Below are 19,863 nucleotides of genomic sequence, written 5' to 3' on the forward strand. Positions count from 1 at the left end.
CGATGACGAAGTGTGAATAAGGGCTCACCAATATGTTATTAATTTTACAATCAGAGAGTTCAATCTGATTTTACAAATAATATTAAAAAATTTAAAAATAAACTAGCGTCGGCTTCTCCGATGCTACATATTAAAATAAAAAATAAAAAATAAAATAAATAAACTAGCGTCTGCCTTATTTTACTTAGAATCGGCTACTCTGACACTAATTGTTAATAAAATTGAAAAACAAAATTTGTTACCTTAGGGTCGGCTAGACCAACACTAGGTAGCGTCGGAGTCGGGGGCCGACGCTAAAAATGGCAGCTAAAATGCAATTTTTTAGTAGTGTGATCGTTTCCACCATTTGCGGTTATTTAGATATGGGCTTGTATCATATCTTAATTCTCATGGTCCAAGTACTTGTATCCTTTGGAATGTATCTATTATAAGTACTTTAATCACTCTGATAGTGTACTCTCGTAATTGAACTCAAGACTTGATGTTACTCAAATATGAGTTGATCGTTTCCACCATTGACGATTCTTTAGATACGAGCTTGTATCACATCTCTGATGATTTCTTCATCAACTTCAACATCATATATGAAGACAACATATTCTTGTCAACTCTTTTGTCAAAGAATTGCAAGATTCCTTGCAACTTTAATAAACTTTTAATATACATTCATCCACATAGCTACACCTTGTATATATTCTTGAAAGTGTTGACCAATTATCACCAAACCATGACACTTTTGTCATTTGATCTCTTCACATTAGATCACATACAATTAATATGCATCTCAATTATCACATACACAAACTTGTATGTCATTCAACTTTTTACTATATTTAATAAGCATCTCAATTTAAAAATTATAACTCTCTTTTCAATATATCCAAGTCTCATATATAATACATTGAATGCATTAAATATATTGCTATAGTCGAACAAAGCATGATCATAAAAAATTTTCATAATCAAATATCATAAGGTAGTTCCAAATATATAAGTCATCTACTTTTTTAACAAATAAGAATTCATTTCATTTTTATTAAAGAATTCATTTCATTTTTATTAAAGAAATCATTTCTTCGTAGTTATAAAGCATGCATCATAAATTCTATTTAGTAATTCAAGTTTCATATTTAAATATATGTTATGTGGTAAATCTAAATAAGTATCACAATAGAAAATAAAAAATGAATAAAATCATTAACAAAATTTATTATTTTCTTTCATGAATATTTGTGAACTTATAATAATTTTAAGATATACACTTAAATTATTTTTAATATAAAAAAGCAAGAAATTGACCATTACTTGCATACTATGATGCAAATATAATGAGTTATAATCAATTCTCAATTTAAGAATTCTTGTATATGAAACAACAAATATCATTCAAACGTGAATTTGATATTTATAAAAATTAATATACACTACTTTTATATTGAAATAAATTAACTCTCTACATTATTAATCGATTAAATAATACTAATATTATATAGATCATCATAAAATACAATATTTTTTCCAGTAGTTAAGCACGCAGAACTTGAATTCAAGTCGGTTTCATTCGTCCAAAATGGTAAGCCACTAAGCCATCATATTAATTGTGCCATTTTTATCAAGTTGTAATATATAAGCAAGTTTGTTTCAGGCAAATGGATTTAGATGTTCAAATATAATTATCCACCATTTTTTAAAGACAAAGAATGCATGTAAAATGATTGAAAAATGATATGTGAAAGTTTCACATAAAATAATAATAAAATACATTCACCAGCATGCACATTATAATTCTCATGTCAAGAATATCAAATTAAGATCACACTTGCAGAAGACGTTTTATGTATTTTAATATTCACATTAAAATGAATTTATTATGAGTCCAATTTAAAACAAGTTAATTTACTTATACACACATGAAGTGTTCAACACTAATATACTCATATATTTGTCCATGTTATACGAATAATCATGCATCAAAATAACTTAAATGCAAATAACATACACAATCATAACCACATGGAATGATCGTTAAATCTTATATTATGTTTGCATATATTTATAATATCATATATAAATAGATAATTATTTGTGTATTTTTCACCGTAGTCATAAAGAAATAATATATGCGTGTTCATTTCTTCACCAAAATTGCAAGCATTGTTCACAAATAAATTGTAAATCAAAATTGAACCTAAAGATTGTGAGATATTTTGTTAGGGATATGATGTAAATCTTGAACAAAGAGAAGATGAAACTAATGAAAATGAAAGTTGCACAAATAAATTCCAAAGCATGTGTACCACACTAAGCTTTAGGTTTGATTTTTCCCATCAATCTATATATATTGGATGCAAACCGGTTAACCGACGAATCCCCTTCAGGATACTTTGAGATACTTTAAGTGAATTGCACATTCACGTTAAGTTTATTGATCAATAATAGTTTACAGAATAAAGTTCCTTCATTTACTTTCGTGCACTAGAGAAAAGAAGAAATGACTCAAAAATATTTTTGACAAAAATTTGACTCATGTAAACATGAAACTCGTATTCTTATTTATGCAACTAAAGTGTCTTTGTTTATAGAGAAATGTATATCAATTGGTGAAAGAAAACAACTCTTGAAAAAGTTTGTAACCATTGGTAATTTAATAGATGCATTGGTTTGCTGGCTAAAAGATTCATTAAACTCAAATATCGCAACCACTTGACCAAGAGGTATACATTAAGTTATTTAATTTTGCTATATTAATATTGCTATTAGTGAATTCTAAATATATTTTGTAAATTCCCCTCACACAATGTGTGTGGGTTTGAGAGAACCTTTTGTCAAACTTGAGATAATTAGGTTATTGTCAATAAGCAGGTGTTGCCTTGGTAAAAGAGAGGTTGAAGGGTAAAACAGACAATGAAACCCAAAACACCACTAAATCTTAAATTTTTACAAAATAAACACTAAAAAAATATTTAAAAAAATAATTTTATCTGCAATAACAGGTAAAATAAAGAGGACCATTGATGGGCCTTTATAATTGGGGGTCATATTAAGGACTCTTATATTTGTCATTGATACATAAACATTACACTGAAAAAAGTCTTAGACAACGTTTTTTTTTTAAATATTAGATAGCGTTTATAAATGTTGTTTATTTCAGTGTTATTAAATGTATAGATATCGTTTAAAAAAAAATAAAAAGTGTTGTTTAATGAAATCTATAACAACGCTTTTTAAATACAAGTGTTGCTTAATGTAATCTATAACAACACTTCATTTTATAATGCATTGTAAAAGGTCAACTTATAATAGTCATTTTTAATTGTAAGCGATGTCTAACATAATAATATATAATAGTGCTTCCTCTTATAAGCATTATGAAAGAATATAGTTAATTTAATTAAAACATCCAACATTTTATTGGCTATCCTCGTAAACACATTGTTGTATACATTTTTTTCTTTCATTTGTTGAACTGCTAAGAAACATATTTGCACAAAATTATAATGATTTTTTAATACTTCAAAATTATAACATATAGGAAAAATTTGTATAATTAATTTGATTTTAGTCCCTCTAACATATATGTTTCATTTTGATTTTAGTCCCTCTAATTTTTTTTGTTTGATTTATACACTTACAAATTCTAACAAGTTTAAAAAAAAACACATTTATGAATCTTTTTTAGTAAAAAAAACTTTGACATGACTAATTTTGGATGAAGTGTCACATAATGATTATGTAATTGTTGTTAACAAGATAATATTTAATATTTAAATTAAAATTCATTTTATTAACTCATTTAATTATTTAATTAAAAACTTAAAACTAATTAATCAATTAATAAACCAATTAAATAATAAAAGCTCAATAATCTTCAGCTTCAACTCCAAATTTTTTAATAAAAACTCAACAATCTTCATCTACAACACTAATTTCGGCATCTTCAAATCACAAATTCTCATATCTGGATTCAAACCCTAAAATTTTTAATCTCTCATTTTTCTTACATCACACCTATAATCTTTGCCATAACCACCAAAGACATATGTCGGAGATTATAGGTCTTTGTTGCAGAAAATAACCTATAGGGAGATATGAAGGAGAATTTGTTGATCAATTGACACGGGCAGACCAATTTTTCATATAAGTACCTTGAATGAAAATATAACATCAAGTCACTGATTCATTGACATACAAAAATAATTCATTCATCTAAAGTTATTTGGAATACCTTATATATATGGAAATAACAGAAGCACCTATTTCTTGATATTTGAAAAGTTCTATCAGTTGCTCCTTACTAATAATTTCAACATAAGAAACACCAAAAATACATTTCTCCTTTGGAATATCACGTATGTCCACGTCTGTAGACATATTTGTTTCTACAAATGTTTCAAGACACTGCACATGTCGAGAATCAGGTGCATAACCATTTTTAGAGGAAGACTTTTAAAGTCTTGATTTTGCAAGAGTTTGGTGATGCAATTGGCCTACTGCAAGGTCCAACTTTCTCAATATTTCTAACTTGTTGCAGTTTTTGTGTTTTTATTTAAAATATCGTGAAATTAAATTAGTTAATGATTAACTAATGCTTAAATAGTAAATCATTGACTAAGTGATTGTCCATAGCATTCCTCTTTACGTGTATCATTGTACCTTCTTTTTTGACGTAACTTACTCGTTTGCCTTAACATCCTTATCATTTACTCTGGATTGTACAGGAGTACAGGAGTATAAAGATGGGGTAAAAAATTAGAAATTTCAAGACAAAATAAAAATAAAAATAATACTATATATTGATAGTGGTCAAAATAGTAAGTAAAATATGGACAAGCATAGCCAACATATAGTGGTTAATGGTGTAGCATGTCTCCCAAATGTACACATTTCTGTTACTAACCATGCGATAAATAGAAGATGACAAAAAGAGTACACAAGATAATATATCCTAAATCAATAATCAATATAAAGTTATTGATAAATACCAACATTCTAATATTTGAAGAGTACTCTTCTGAAACTTTAACTTTACGAAGAAACTTACAGAAAACTATTATCTCATTTTTAGATAGAGTATGAGTCGTTGGCACATTGATGTCATCTTGAGACTTTCCAGGTACATTTTGTAACGTACTAATAAAACTATCAAATATATTATATTTCAATATGCATCATATCTAGAAAATGTCTTACATGATTTCCAATATGGAAATTCAAAATAAATTGACTTCTTCTTCCACACGTTTTTGACAAGCTCTCATGCAAAAGGTTTGTTAAATTTATTGTTCATATCATTCATCTTATCAAATATCTGATCACATGTCAATGTCACAAGAGCTCTTCTTTCTCCTGATTTTCCATTGAATGTTTTTTTCCACTAACGTGGGTGATGATTATCATGTAAAAATTTGTGACGTCCGAAAAAAAAATTCTTTTTACACTATCCCAACCGCATCCAATGTGTATTCTCTTCACATGTATGACATGCACACTGACCTTTAATGCTATATATGATAGATTGATGTATACTGAAAAACCACTAATTGTGTCGGACAACATTGCCCTCAAATTAAAATGTTATTTCCTATATCAATGATATATTTTCACACCTGTCTCCGACATATATTTTAAATCATCAATTAAAGTTTCCAAATATACATCTATATCATTGTTGTTTGGGACCAAAAATTAACATAGACAACATCATGAACTTAAGCTTCATACTTAGCCATGGAGTTAGGTTTCAAATCACCAAAATCACAGGCCATGTGTTATCTGAGGTACTTTGAAGACCATATCGGTTCATTGCATTAATAGACAATAACAAGCGTAAATTTCATGCTTCTTATCCAAAATTAGGATAATCGTGATCAATTTGCATCCAAGTGTGGAAAATTTGCAGGGTGCCGAATCTTTCCATCTTTAATTCTTTCACTTGCATGCCATGAGAAGTGTTTTCCATCACATTCACTATGATACATACACCTAAACCTAGGTATTATAGGAAAATACGTTATGACTTTCGTAGGAATCAATGGTTTCTTATATCGAGAGATGTTACATTTAAGACACTTCTTTAACAATGCATATCAAATTTCGAAACAAAATGCAATCGTTAAGACAAGTATGAATCATATCATAATCATGTCAATAGAACACAACATTCATTTGGCCTCATACGTTCGATTAGGAAGAAAATTATCCTCGGGCAGCATATCTTTCACTTTTAAGTTGTACAATTTTAATACTGAAGATAATCTTGTGAATTTATTGCAACCATCATATAATCCTTTCTGCATCACTTAACAACCTATCAAACATTCCAGGACAATCCTGAAGATTCTTCAACCACATCTGCAATCTCTTCAACTCGACCAGAATCATAAGAATTTGTGTCAAAATTGTTCAACGCATATTTCACACTATTTCCCAAATCAATGTTCTCTTTACGTATGTCATCGTGCATTGTCCAATATGTATATCTTAGATCAGCCTGATTCCTCCCTAAATTCCAATTCAACTCAACTTCATTAACCCGATTTTCATAATAGCAATCTAAGCATTGACAGATGATTCGATTAGGGTCTTCGGTGTGTTTCATGACAAACTTAACAAACCCTTTTAATTCATTTTCATATATTCATTGACAATTGATTGACGCATATCCATCTTTTATCCAATGTTTCTTTAAAATTATTTTAACAAAAAAGTTAACAACTTCTATCTACAAAAGTGTTACAACAAAAAATTTAGTTAAGACAAACTATGAGAGGTAATAAAAAAAGTGTGTTTGTGTAACATATTATTAAGATAATGGAAAAAAACCAATAGAATATATTGGATGCCATTATTCATGAATCATGATAAGAAAAAAAAAAACATATTATTTGTTATAATAATATGGATTATGTAGTCTTAATATGCAAAACATTTGAATACTTTTTGTGGTTTGTAAATTTTTTTTATCAGAATCTTGTTTAATCCCCAATTAGTTGAATTTCTCGGACTCAAATGAATTAGCATATCTTACTGCATTCTTAGTTCTCTCTATATTTTATTAGTTAAACAACAATATAATGACAAACAACAACATACCACATTTGAAAAACAAAAACATGCAACAATTGAAAAATAGAAACAAAATAAGTTTCAACAATATTCAACTACAAACTACCAAGTATTTTCTCTGAGAAATTTTTTAAAGACTTATAAACTTGATATGAGAGGTTTTGTGTCTGAACAGTAATGAAAACAGATTTGTGATCTTCAAATTTGGCAAATCCTAAAATCGAGCAGTAAATCCGCAGTTAAAATTAATCAATGTAAATGATGAAAAAAATTTCTTATAAAAGGTTATAGAGACTTACAATTATGAAAATGTGTGATTCAATGACAAGAGTAGAGGATCGAACAAGGTTTCTTGTTATGGGTTTCTCGTTTTTGTGTTTTTGCATTTCTAGGTTTATTGCGCTTGTGTTGTTGAAATCAATTTATGGGTTTCTATGTTTCTCTGTTCGCGACGTTTCTGGCTATCTTGTGTTTGTGTTTCAAATATCGATTCAGGAAGAAGAAGAAGAAGCTAAGGGTTTGTATGTTTCGCGTTTCTAGACTTCGAGTTTTTGGAGTTTCTCACGTTTTTGGTTTCTTTTGTTTTTGGTTTCACAATATTAGGTTTCTTCTTTTTAGGATTTTAGGAGGCAACATGCAAAGAAGAGATGAATGAAGAAGATGGAGGGTTTTGGCCAAGAATAATAACGAAGAAGAGTTTTAATTGGACGCACGTATGTTTCGATATATCGTTTTTTTATTTTTGTAATTTTTTATATAATTTGGTTTACCATAGACAACACTACATAAACATCGTTTCAAAATAGCCTCAAATTTTATGTTAAAACAATGCAAAATTGAGTCTAACTGCAGTGTCAACTGAAAGGATCTTATAAGTATCAAAATTGAATAAACAAACACTCTTTACAAAGCTTATGATGTATAGTTTATAGATAAATTTTTAATTTTCAAATTAAACCCCCAACTTTTTGCAATTTATCAAAAATACACAAGGTCATAAAGACATGACAACAAGTCTGGAAAATATCTAACTCATTTTGAAGCATCAATACTCAATCAAATATGACGATGTTTGTACTCAAATTGAAGGCAATTGATGATAGTTTCCAAAAAAAAAAAAAAACAACAATCATTCGAAAATAAGGTCAAGAGAAAAAGTTATGATCAAATATCATATGTTATGCGAATTTTATGCTGACGACACTCATTCAATCACAGTAATTTCTCAATGAATCTTTGCAAACACAAATAGTACAAATTATGAATAAATCAAGGTCTTTAACATAATGTCAATTCCCTCAACATAATTTGTCACAATAGTGAAATTGAAGGTCTTTAATCTCAAACACATCAAAAAAAATCATATTTCCATGTCATAAAGGAAATTCAATTCTACTTTAATCTATTCTCAATTTCAGCCATAGAACTTCACATGCATAACTTATTTTAATCATCTATTCCAAAACCTCTAAATCTAACATAGAAAATAAAAATCTCTTTCTTCATTTCAAACCCTTAAACCCCAAATCCCTAATTTACGATAAGCATTACCTCACACGTGCATGTAAGGAAAATAGGAAAAAAGAACTCACCTCTTAATTTTCAAAATAATTGAGAAGATGATGATACTCTCAACTCTTTCTTCCTTGGCTTTTAGCAAGAAAAATGTGCACTCTTCCTTTCTTTTCTTCTTGTTTTGCGAAGGGATTTTTTTTCTTCTCCTTATCTTCTTCTCTCTCTCACCCTTTCTTCTTTTCCATCTAAGTTTATGTCTCTCTTTTTCTTCTTCTTGTTTTCTCTCTTAGTTTAATGATGTTTTTTTCTTCTTCTTTTTTCTCTTAGTTTAGTGATGTGTGTGTTTTTGTGTTGGTGTGAGTTATGTAAATGGAAGGAAGGAAGAATAAGTAGTATTGACTTGGTCAATTGAACTTTTGCGTTATGGAGTTTTCATACTAAATAAATCATAATTATTATTCACTCTTCTAATTTCTTTATTTATAAGTCCAAAACAAACTATAATTTGTATTACTATATTTTTTTATTTTTTTACAAATTATGATTATAAATTAATAAGTAAAACATCAAATAATTACTACCAATTATTAAATGTTAAATAGAGGTGTTACACGTGCGACATCATAAATTTTTTCATAATTTTTAAATATGATAAATAAATTATTTTAATATTTTACAAATATTACAAAAATTAATAAAAAATAAAATTGAAACAATTTATTTTATAAATGAATCATTAAACTTACGCACTAAATCAGAGTGCATGAATAACACGAGAAACAGTGTCAGTCTATTAAAGAAAAAACACGAGGCAACATGTGGACATAAAGTCTACTATATTCATGTGACTATCACTGCACCATTCCCATTTCACCAATAAAAAATCATAACCTTTTCCTGGACATCCGATAAATCAAAATAATTTAATTTATGTCCTCGTCAATCCCCACAAGTCGCTTTCTTTCTTTATTACTCTTAGATTTTTAGAAACCGTCTCAAAATAATTTACAGACTAAATTATATTTAGAGTTCTTTAATTTAATTTTAGTTAATATTTTTTTTTTATTTTAATTTTAAGTAATAATTTGATGTTTGATATTTGATATTTTAAAATGTCAATAATGTTGTTTTCTTTTTTTTATAAAAATTTAAAAAAATCATCAAAATTTTCAAACAAAACTCATAATATTCATTATCTTCTTCAATAAAATACACATTTAATCAAATTCATAACTTAAATCTTTAAAAATATTGATATATGCATTATTTATTTGATGTCGTTGGAGATGAAAATATGAGTTTATTTGAATATTTGAATTATGTATTTGGTGAAATTTGCATTATATTGAAGATGATTATTAATTTTATGGGTTTTATTTGAAAATTTTGTTGATTTTTTTGAATTTTTGTAAAAAAAAGGACAACTGTTGATATTTTAAAACATAAAATATCAAATTATCACTTAAAATTAAAATAAAATATCAAATTGAAAAAAATAGATAAAGAACTAAACGTTAACTTAAATTAAGTTAAAGAACCGCGAGTGCTATTTAGCCTTTTATATATATTAAAAAGTATATATAAATAATATATGGATAATATTATTTTAATTATTTTTTTTTGGGTATTAATATATATTAATATCATAAATAAATATTAAAAATAATATAAAAAATTAATTAGATAATATAATTTAAAAAAAATATATCAAACATTAAAATAATCAATTATTTTGAAACAACTCTTATGCAAATGGAACAGTTTTTTTTAAGATGGAGAGTAGTAAATGATTTTTAAAAAATGAACATGTATACATTTTGTTTTTTAGAGAGTCGTGTATTCTATTTTTTTTTTTTAAATATAATTCTAATTTGTACAGTTTTTGACATGTGCCATGACTTTTTTTTTTCAAAACATCACTACTCTATTTTGTTTTTTACACAAACACCACCACTTCTTTATATAGAAATAGATGAGAACAACAGTTTTGTGTTTAGAGAAATTAAATTCCAATTTTAATACTCTTCATTTATGGAGAACAGAGACACTGAAACCTACCCACTCCTCACACCTCTAAACCACCGTCAACAAAACCAAACAACCACTGTTGTATTCAACGCCGAATCCAATGATATTTCTCCGATTACCGGCGCCGGCGAATTCGCCAGGGAGTTTCTCGTGGAGTCAAAGAAACTATGGTACTTAGCTGGCCCTGCCATGTTCACCTCCATCGCTCAATATTCTCTCGGCGCCGTCACTCAAGTCTTCGCCGGCCATGTCGGTACTCTCCAACTCGCCGCCGTCACCGTTGAAAACTCTGTCATCGCTGGTTTCTGCTTAGGCATCACGGTAATATTGAAATTCTGCCTAATATCGAAAATAATAATCACCAAAACTAATTCTTATAGTTTCATCATTTTTTTTTATTTTTTTATTTATTTTCTGTTTTGGAAGTTGTAACTGAAATTTGAAATCATTACCAAAAGTAACTCGTATAGTTTCATATTCTTATGTCACGCCAACGCCTGATGATTTCTTCAATGTTCAAAAAGTTCAATTCGAAAATGATTACTAAAACAAATTCTTAAAATTAGGTTAAGTTTAACTAAATATTACAAAATTAATTTATAATATGAGAATTACTTTTACTTATAAATACAATAGTATAAAGTTTGAATTTAACGGTGGTATTTTCAGGTAGGGATGGGAAGCGCGTTGGAGACGCTATGCGGACAAGCTTTTGGAGCAGGAAAACTTGACATGTTAGGAATATACATGCAAAGATCATGGTTGATTCTAAACGCAACCGCGCTTATTTTGAGTCTTCTATACATATTTGCGGATCCACTTATGAAACTAATCGGGCAAACAAAAGCGATTTCAGAGGCAGCAGGGGTGTTTGCATTATGGATGATTCCTCAACTATTCGCTTACGCAATGAACTATCCAATTCAAAAGTTTTTACAATCACAAAGTAAGATAATGGCTATGGCGTGGATTGCAGGGGTAGCATTGGTTGGACACACGGTGTTTAGTTGGCTCCTTATGTTGCACTTAGGGTGGGGACTAGCTGGTGCTGCGGTGGTGCTTAATTGTTCTTGGTGGTTTATTGTGGTGGCTCAAGTTGTTTATGTTTTGAGTGGTTCTTGTGGTGAAGCTTGGACTGGTTTTTCGTTTAAAGCTTTTCAGGATCTTTGGGGTTTTGTTCGTCTTTCACTTGCCTCTGCTGTTATGATGTGGTTTGTTCAAAATTTGATTCAAAATAATAAAAGTTTGTACTATGTATTATTCATTTTGTTTTAACGGTCCACTCAAACTAATTTTTAAAAAATAAATATATAGTTTATTATTTATTAATATTCCTAAATCGATAAGTTTATGGCTTGATGTTTTGTTTGGTTTATTATGCAGCCTTGAAGTGTGGTATTTTATGGCATTGATTCTATTCGCTGGATATCTCGAGAATGCTGAAGTTTCAGTCGATGCATTGTCTATATGGTGAGTTTTTTTTTTTTTTTTTTTTTTTTTTTTTTTTTTTTTTTATAGATAAATATATATTATAATGGTTAGTTTATTTGTGGAGAGGAAAACAAATTAGTACCAAGAATTGAACCCTAGCTTATTTTTAATACTATTCCAACTTAAACTATGGACTAAACCTACCGTGATACTATTTGCTTCAATCCATTACAACATGCAACTCACAATTTTTTTAATGATTTATAAGACATTGACTAGACGAGAGAAGAAAGATATTTACATTCATTTTTTTGCAAAATCCTTTCTCTTACATTAACACCACACATTTTTCTCTACAATTCATATTTCAAAATATTGACAAAACACTCATATTAGGAAAATACTAAAAGACATATTTCCAAATACAGTAGTCTATGGTCAAAAGTAATAAATATCTCTTCTCTTTTCACTTCTATCTCTCATTTATATTTAATTATATAATTGATTTCAATTCAGCAAAATTTTAAAATTTTGCAGCAACTCTAATAAACGGAGTGTAACTAGACACTTGTAAAAAGAAAAAAGAATCAATTAAAATTATATTGTTTGTTTTAATTTAATTTTTTTTTATATTTTTGTACAAATAAGAATCAAACCATTCTGGTGAATAATATGTTGGTTTGATTCAATTGAATGTAACTATTATTTTTAAAAATTTATTTTATGAAATCCTAAATTTTATGTTTCTTTTAATGTATTTTAGTTTTTAATATTTACAAATTTTGATCAATAAGACTGTAAAGTTTGATTTGATGTTCAAATTTTTATACAAATATTTAAAAGATGATATTTCACAAATCAATTACAAATATGTAGTGTTTGGTTTTTTTTTTTGAACAATTAATTAAAAGATGAAATTTTACAAATAAATAAATTAAAAAATAAATATATATTTAATTTATAATGTGTTACTTGAATGTCTTTTATTTAAAAATTTGAAAAATATTCTACTACACCCCTATAATTTATGTAAAAAAATCATACAATGTACAAATATTAATAACTGACCAATTACTTAAATGATTATCTTCACTAATAAGTTAAAAGAAAAATATATAATTCATTTAATAATAGATATTTTAGAAAATTGATATATAAAAAATAAAATATCATTATATTAATTATAATTTATTGTAGAAATCACGAATATTTCTCACACAATGACATTGTATTGGTAATTACAGTTCAATGTAAAACTATAAAATGTCAATCATATTCTGATTCAATGATTGTCTATTTTTCTGAATTCCAAATATTATATATTGACAATGAATACGACCTTTAAAGAAAAATCATCCACGTGCCACCGTCACCTTCGCACAGATAATTTACTACTTTTTTTTCCTTACACCACTGGACACTGGACCACTGGCTAGTAATAACTAATAATATTACTATTCCAATAATTATTTTATATGTGCCTGGAACTTGTTTGTCACCCACTCTCACTATAAACAAAATCAAAGTGGTAGGTGGGCTTAGGCCCTCATATTGTTACCAAAGATGGAAAAAAAAAATAAGGCGGTAGATTGAGTTTGCAATCATCCGAATGAAATCGAAAATAATTTGAGATTTGATATATCAATTAATTTTCTAAACTTGATTTATAAACTAAATAGATTAAATTTGAATTGAAAATTAAACTTGATAAAAAAAATAAGTTGAATTTAAGTTCAACTCATATGAATGAAAATTTATTGATTTCAGAAGTAGTTATGTGATAGTTATTCTGTTTAATAACTTAATATCAACGACAAATATTATAATTTGTTTAGTAATTTTTAAAAAATATAAAAGCTCCAAAAGAAAATTGGTTTAGTAACTTTAAAAAAAAAAAAATCATTTTCATAATTATTAAAAAAAATTCATTACAATAAAAAAGTTAATAAAAATGATTTTTACTTTTTTTTAAAATCTCTATAGAATAATTTATTTTACTACAAAAATCATTTTTTTTATAAATATAACAAATTTGATAATTTTCAGTATTATTTAGTATAATTGTTATGTTGTCTCCAGACGTCTATGATTTGAGATTTTGTTTGTGTAGTAGTAACTAGTTTGAGTAGTATTTAACCCCTTTTTTTTATTTTAAAGATAAAAATAAACCAAATTAAAATGAAATGATAAAACTATATACATTTAAAAGTATTTTGAGCTAAAATAGTTCTAGTCTACATTTTTTGCATATCATAAGAGCATCACGATGTTTTTTTTAGTTTGTGTCCCTAAGTGGATCCTACAAAAATAAGGTACAATAGATTCTTTTTATTAGGCAAGGTACTATATGGTTTTAGAATTTAAGAAAAACATTAGATTGGTTATAAGATGTTGAGTGAAAAATGTTGATGACAAGATGTCAAATAAACAAGTTCTAAAATATTATTTTTTTTATAGATTATTTAACAAGTATCTTAAATGCACTCGTTAATATTTTTTAAGTATATTATTAATTATTTAAAAAATACATATTATTTAAAATCTTAAATCCAAAATCTTATCACTCATTTATTTATAAAAAATAAAACATTTTACACGACTCACACTAAAGGCTTCTCCCACTAGTATTAATTAATATCCTCTCTTCTAAAAAACTAATTAGACTTAAAAAGACCTCTGCTTTTTTAATTAAGAAATCTCCACCATAAAATTTACTTTTTACACCTGAAAGTGTGTGCTGGCCAGGTTTGTTCGCAACGAAAAGGTCAATCACAGTTGGCTACAAAGAAGTCTAACAACTCCTCCATCTTAACATTTATGGACATTAATTATTGTACTTGAATTCCATCTGAAAATAATCAAATATAAAAAACGGTCCATTAATGAATTTAACATGATATAGTAATAACAACAAAGCAATTCAAAGCCACCATCCTAATTACGGAACAAAATTATACCAGAAAAAATCATATTCAAAGATCTTCCCGAATGATTTGTCAAATCAATCAAATCATTTAAATATAATTCGAGTCCACAATTAAGTTGTCGAACTTGGTTTAATTATAAATTCCAATGAGTTAAATTTGAGATAAAAAGCAGACATATTAACTAAATAAACTGTAATTATGTTATGTATATTTCACCTCATTTGATTTATGAATTAATTTAAAAATATATATAACATTTAAATAATATTTTTCACTAGTTTTATAAATGGTTAAATATGTTTGTGATAGTTAGGTTTTTGGAGTAAAATGTTGTATGTTCAACTATTGATTTTATTTGGTTGAGGATTATGTAAAACATACATATAATTGATAATAATTTGAAATATAATGATAACTAATTTTATGTTAAAAGTAGAATATATTTTTTCATAATCTAATTTATATCTATGTTGTTTAATTATATAATTATTTTATCTAAAAACTCTAATTAAATTAAGCGTTATGCTATGAAGTCCGAATACACTACTGAGGAGAACTTAGGAAGTGCTTAAACCTAATCTTTGAGGGGTATGGTGGTAATATAAAAATAATAGGAGGATTAGAAAAGAATTGTAATTTAAATTAAGTGTAGTTCTTCTTTTCGTGATGGATGTGTCTCTAATAATCATTATTCTTCAATTAATTATTTAAATTTTAACTTTTCAATTATGTGATTTGAACTAATCAAATATATGAAATTATTATTTGCTGAGTTTGAATAAAGTTAAATTCGAGCTAAAATAAAAAGTTCATATTAAATTTGAGTTGAATTTTGAATAAAATATATTTTTAACAAATTAAATAGAATCGAATCAAATTAGACTGGACTAAACTTATTTTAATCCTTACTCATCTAACAAATTAACCGTAAATATTTTTGCATAAAAAGAAACATCTAAACACCAACACTATAACACATGGAGAAAAGAAAAACTATATTTTATTTTAGCTCTCTTTTTTGTTACCTTATATTACTATAATTTGACCAAATAACGATGCCCTCATGTTCTAATATTTAATTTGCAGCACAAACATATTGGGGTGGACTATCATGGTATCCTTTGGAATTAACGCAGCCGTAAGGTATGTTTCATTATTATTACACGCATGCACCTTCATCACAAAATGCACCTTCCATAGAAGTTAACCAATAGCTTAACATTTTAATGTTTAATTATTGTATTATTCTTTACTATTGATTTTTTTTAGAGTGGTCTATGAATTTAAAATATATTTCAATAGTTATTAGATTTCTAAACTTAGTAATTTTTAATTAGGCTCCTAAATTTTTATTTAGCATTAAATTTTTCTTAATCATGTTTTTGCAAAGTATTTACCGATTTTACCAATGAATAATCTTTTTCAGAAACACTTTAGTGGGTTCTTTAAATTTTCAAGTAATCTAAAATTAAATCCATGAATTAATAATTAATTTACAATCGGGTTCCTCAAGTTCAAATTAAAACCCATTAAAAATTATTTAAAAGTTTAAAAATAAATAATGTAAATGTTTGAAACCCAATTATTTATTTTTTAGTTCATAGACCACCTATCAAATTATTGACAAGTTCAAGACCCAACCGGTAAAGTTTTTAGATAAGATACTTATTTAAAAATCACAATATTTAGTTCATAGACTTTAAAAATAATTAAATATAATTTTAATTGGTGATAAAAATTTAAGACAAAAATTGTAAACTTTATCTTTAATTTAGTAAAAATAAATTGAAAAAGATTTATTTTTTTACGTGTATAAATCAAATTTAGTTGATAAATGAATTTGAATTGTAATTAAAATGATGCAGTGTGAGAGTATCAAATGAATTAGGTGCATCTCATCCAAGAGCAGCAAAATTTTCACTTGTGGTTGCTGTGATAACTTCATTTGCAATTGGTATATTGCTTTCATTGGTTTTAATAATCTTCCGACACCAGTATCCTATGTTGTTTTCAAATGATCCAGAAGTGAGAAAGGTAGTGATTGAGCTGACACCAATGTTGGCACTATGTATTGTGATAAACAACATTCAGCCAGTTCTTTCAGGGGTTGCCATTGGGGCAGGGTGGCAAGCAGCTGTTGCTTATGTAAATGTTGCTTGTTACTATCTCTTTGGTATTCCTTTGGGCCTTTTTTTTGGCTACGCTCTTGATTTTGGTGTCTTGGTAAGCCTTTTCTCTTCCTCCTTCTTTCATTATAAATATTTGGTTTAATTGCAGTTTTAATTTTTTTACTTTAGTTGAATTACGAAAATTATTCTCTCATTTTATTTTTTTTTAATTTTGGTCTCAAAATAAAATTTTAGTCCAAAACTTAATGATCATAGATCTCATGTATAATTATTGTACCATAAAATCTTGAAGCATAGTGTAACTTAAATAAGTGGAGAAAAAAAATACTTTATTAAGTTTTAAACTAAAATTCTATTTAGAGACTAAAACTAAGGAGAAATAAAATAGAGAGATTATTTTTGTAATTCAGCTGAAGTAAAAAGATCAAAACTGCAAATAAACCTAGATATTTTATAAATTATTTCGTTTGTAGGTTTAATTTCTCTCCATTGTTATAATTGGATTGAATTTTTCGTGGATTAATAATTATTCTATGGTGGATGATTTCTAGGGGATTTGGTCTGGAATGCTGGCAGGGACTGTCCTACAAACTCTTGTTTTATTTATCATGGTCTATAGAACTGACTGGAATAATGAGGTAAAATATATTTATAATATGCTGTATATAGATAATGCCACAGCGACATTATTATTATTAAGGGCTAAATATAGTAAATATATTTATGAATACATCATATAAAATATTTTATATTATATAGACAAAAAAATTACATTATTAGCGCATTATAATTGTTCATATCTATTGTTGTAAATGTGGTTACTATATTATCAAACGATTTTTATTGTTTTTACTATTGTGAAAACTTTTTATATTGCAAATTAATTTCTATATTTATTAGAGGATAATTTCTTTATGTAAAAATGACAGGCGTCACTTGCTGATGAAAGGATAAAGAAGTGGGGTGGGGCATAAAGATATCGAGATGAACGATATTCGGAAGAGTCATCGAGCAACATGAAACTAGCAAATTCTAGCATTTAATTTGTGCCTCTTTATGTTTTCAATTTAAGTATGGAGAAATCAATATGAAATTTTAATTTCTTTTTTCATATGAAATTAGGGAATGAAAAAATATTATTAACTAAAGTGACATTGAGAGTCATTTTTACGACGGCTCTCAGCATAATTTAAATTGTTTTTTGAGAATTGAGATTGTAAGATGAAATTATTGTTGCTAAATTGTTGCATTTTTAATTTAAGGATTAGCAGTATTCTTGGTCTCTATAATTTAAGATTGAATATGATTTTAGTCTTGTAAATTTAATTTTTAAATTTCATCTCTTATTATTTTCGATTTTAACTTTTAGTCATTCACAAAATTTAACTATGAAAAATCGCTGGTGTGGCATATTGTGTCATCATATTTTAATGATTTAACTTTTTTTTATGTAAGTAACTTTGATTTTTTTAATCAAAATAATTGAATAAAAACATTAATAAGTATTAAAAAAATTAAAAAACATAAACTATTGTTCGTTATCTTTAATGACAAATCCTACATTGTTTTCGTCTTGGTCATAAAAGAGGAGCAACTTGTTATCATTTTATAGTCTAAAATTACTCATTTGCATTGTTTTTATGCTATCTTTGTACATAAATAAGTTATTTCTACACAGATCTATTTTTCTGTTTTATTTCATCATCTCGTCAATTAAGTGTGACATTCTTGTCAAATAAGTGAAACGTTGTTTTGTTTTCTCGTAGAGTTACGGTGTTCATTTTATTCAGATTAACTTCGATTCAAATTAGATAGATTCAATCAATGACTTCAACGTCCTTAACGTTGCAAATCCAGAGACATGAGTTTGTCGATCAAGTGTTGTGAGTTTGTTTATGAATTCATCTTTTTTCGTTTTTAGCAAATATGTGTTTGTGTTGTTTTCGATTGATATGTTAACAAAAAAAAGAGGAAGAAGAGAGACAACCACTCTAGGATTTCATAACATAGAATGAACCAAACTTAAGTTAATAGGGTTACAATGAATATATATACAAGAGAATATAAATGTCTAAAATACCCTTACTACTAATATATAGTAACATTATCTAACATCTCCCCTCAAACTCACAATGCATTAACATGGAGCATCGAGAGTTTGTCAACTAAAAAACAGAAACGTTTAATGGGATGCATCTTTGTGAACAAATCAGCAATCTGTAAAGAAGAAGAGACAAACGGTAGAGTAATGGTTCCATGCTGAAGATGATGACGAGTAAGATGACAATAAATCTCAATGTGTTTGGTGCGTTCATGAAAGACCGAGTTGTGAGAAATTTAAATAACACTCTTGTTATCGCAGTGCATCGAAGTTGGTTCAGAAAGAGAGATACCCATATCAGACAAAAGCCAACACAACCAAATTATTTCAGCGGTAGTGGATGCCATGGCACGATACTCAGCTTCTGTAGAGGAGCAAGAGACAATGTCTTGTTTCTTACTCTTCCAAGAAATAAGAGAGTCTCCAAGAAAGATACAAAATCCTGTGGTGGATTTACGATCAGTGGTGTCACCATCCCAATCAGCATCAGAATAAGCTCGTAACTCTAATGAGGATGACGATGGAAAGAGAAGGCTTTGAAATTGAGTTCCTCGAAGATAACGAAGAATCCGAAGAATTGATGCCCAATGTACTATAGTGGGAGAGACAACAAACTGACTAAAAACATGAACAACATAAGCAATGTCAGGTCTGGTAATCGTAAGAT

The 19,863-nt window shown here is 27.3% G+C and overlaps 1 protein-coding gene and 1 long non-coding RNA gene across 2 annotated transcripts; one reads left to right on the forward strand and one right to left on the reverse strand.

Moving 5' to 3' along the window:
• Window positions 1–6,017: 6,017 nt before the first annotated feature.
• Window positions 6,018–8,924, reverse strand: LOC113787677 (uncharacterized). The gene is made up of 2 exons (XR_012161447.1): window positions 8,658–8,924; window positions 6,018–6,501 (listed from the first exon to the last, which is right to left on the reverse strand). It is a non-coding gene; the product is annotated as an uncharacterized lncRNA (long non-coding RNA).
• A 1,628-nt stretch (window positions 8,925–10,552) lies between these two features.
• LOC101512584 (protein DETOXIFICATION 30) lies at window positions 10,553–18,368 on the forward strand. The gene is made up of 7 exons (XM_012718364.3): window positions 10,553–10,929; window positions 11,278–11,819; window positions 11,992–12,078; window positions 16,053–16,109; window positions 16,832–17,189; window positions 17,647–17,733; window positions 18,025–18,368. Exons 1-7 carry the CDS (start codon window positions 10,612–10,614, stop codon window positions 18,067–18,069), a joined length of 1,494 nt encoding a protein of 497 aa, XP_012573818.1. The 5' UTR covers window positions 10,553–10,611; the 3' UTR covers window positions 18,070–18,368.
• Window positions 18,369–19,863: the final 1,495 nt, after the last annotated feature.

This window comes from Cicer arietinum, chromosome 7 (genome assembly GCF_000331145.2).
Source record: "Cicer arietinum cultivar CDC Frontier isolate Library 1 chromosome 7, Cicar.CDCFrontier_v2.0, whole genome shotgun sequence".
In the NCBI taxonomy this organism is placed as follows: domain Eukaryota; kingdom Viridiplantae; phylum Streptophyta; class Magnoliopsida; order Fabales; family Fabaceae; genus Cicer; species Cicer arietinum.

Excerpts from the sequence above, each read along its gene's own strand:
- LOC101512584 (XM_012718364.3), top strand. The coding sequence starts at position 10,612 with ATGGAGAACAGAGACACTGAAACCTACCCACTCCTCACACCTCTAAAC. Across the intron at positions 12,079-16,052 it reads GTCGATGCATTGTCTATATG|CACAAACATATTGGGGTGGA; the intron begins GTGAGTTTTTTT and ends TTTAATTTGCAG. Across the intron at positions 16,110-16,831 it reads GGAATTAACGCAGCCGTAAG|TGTGAGAGTATCAAATGAAT; the intron begins GTATGTTTCATT and ends AAAATGATGCAG.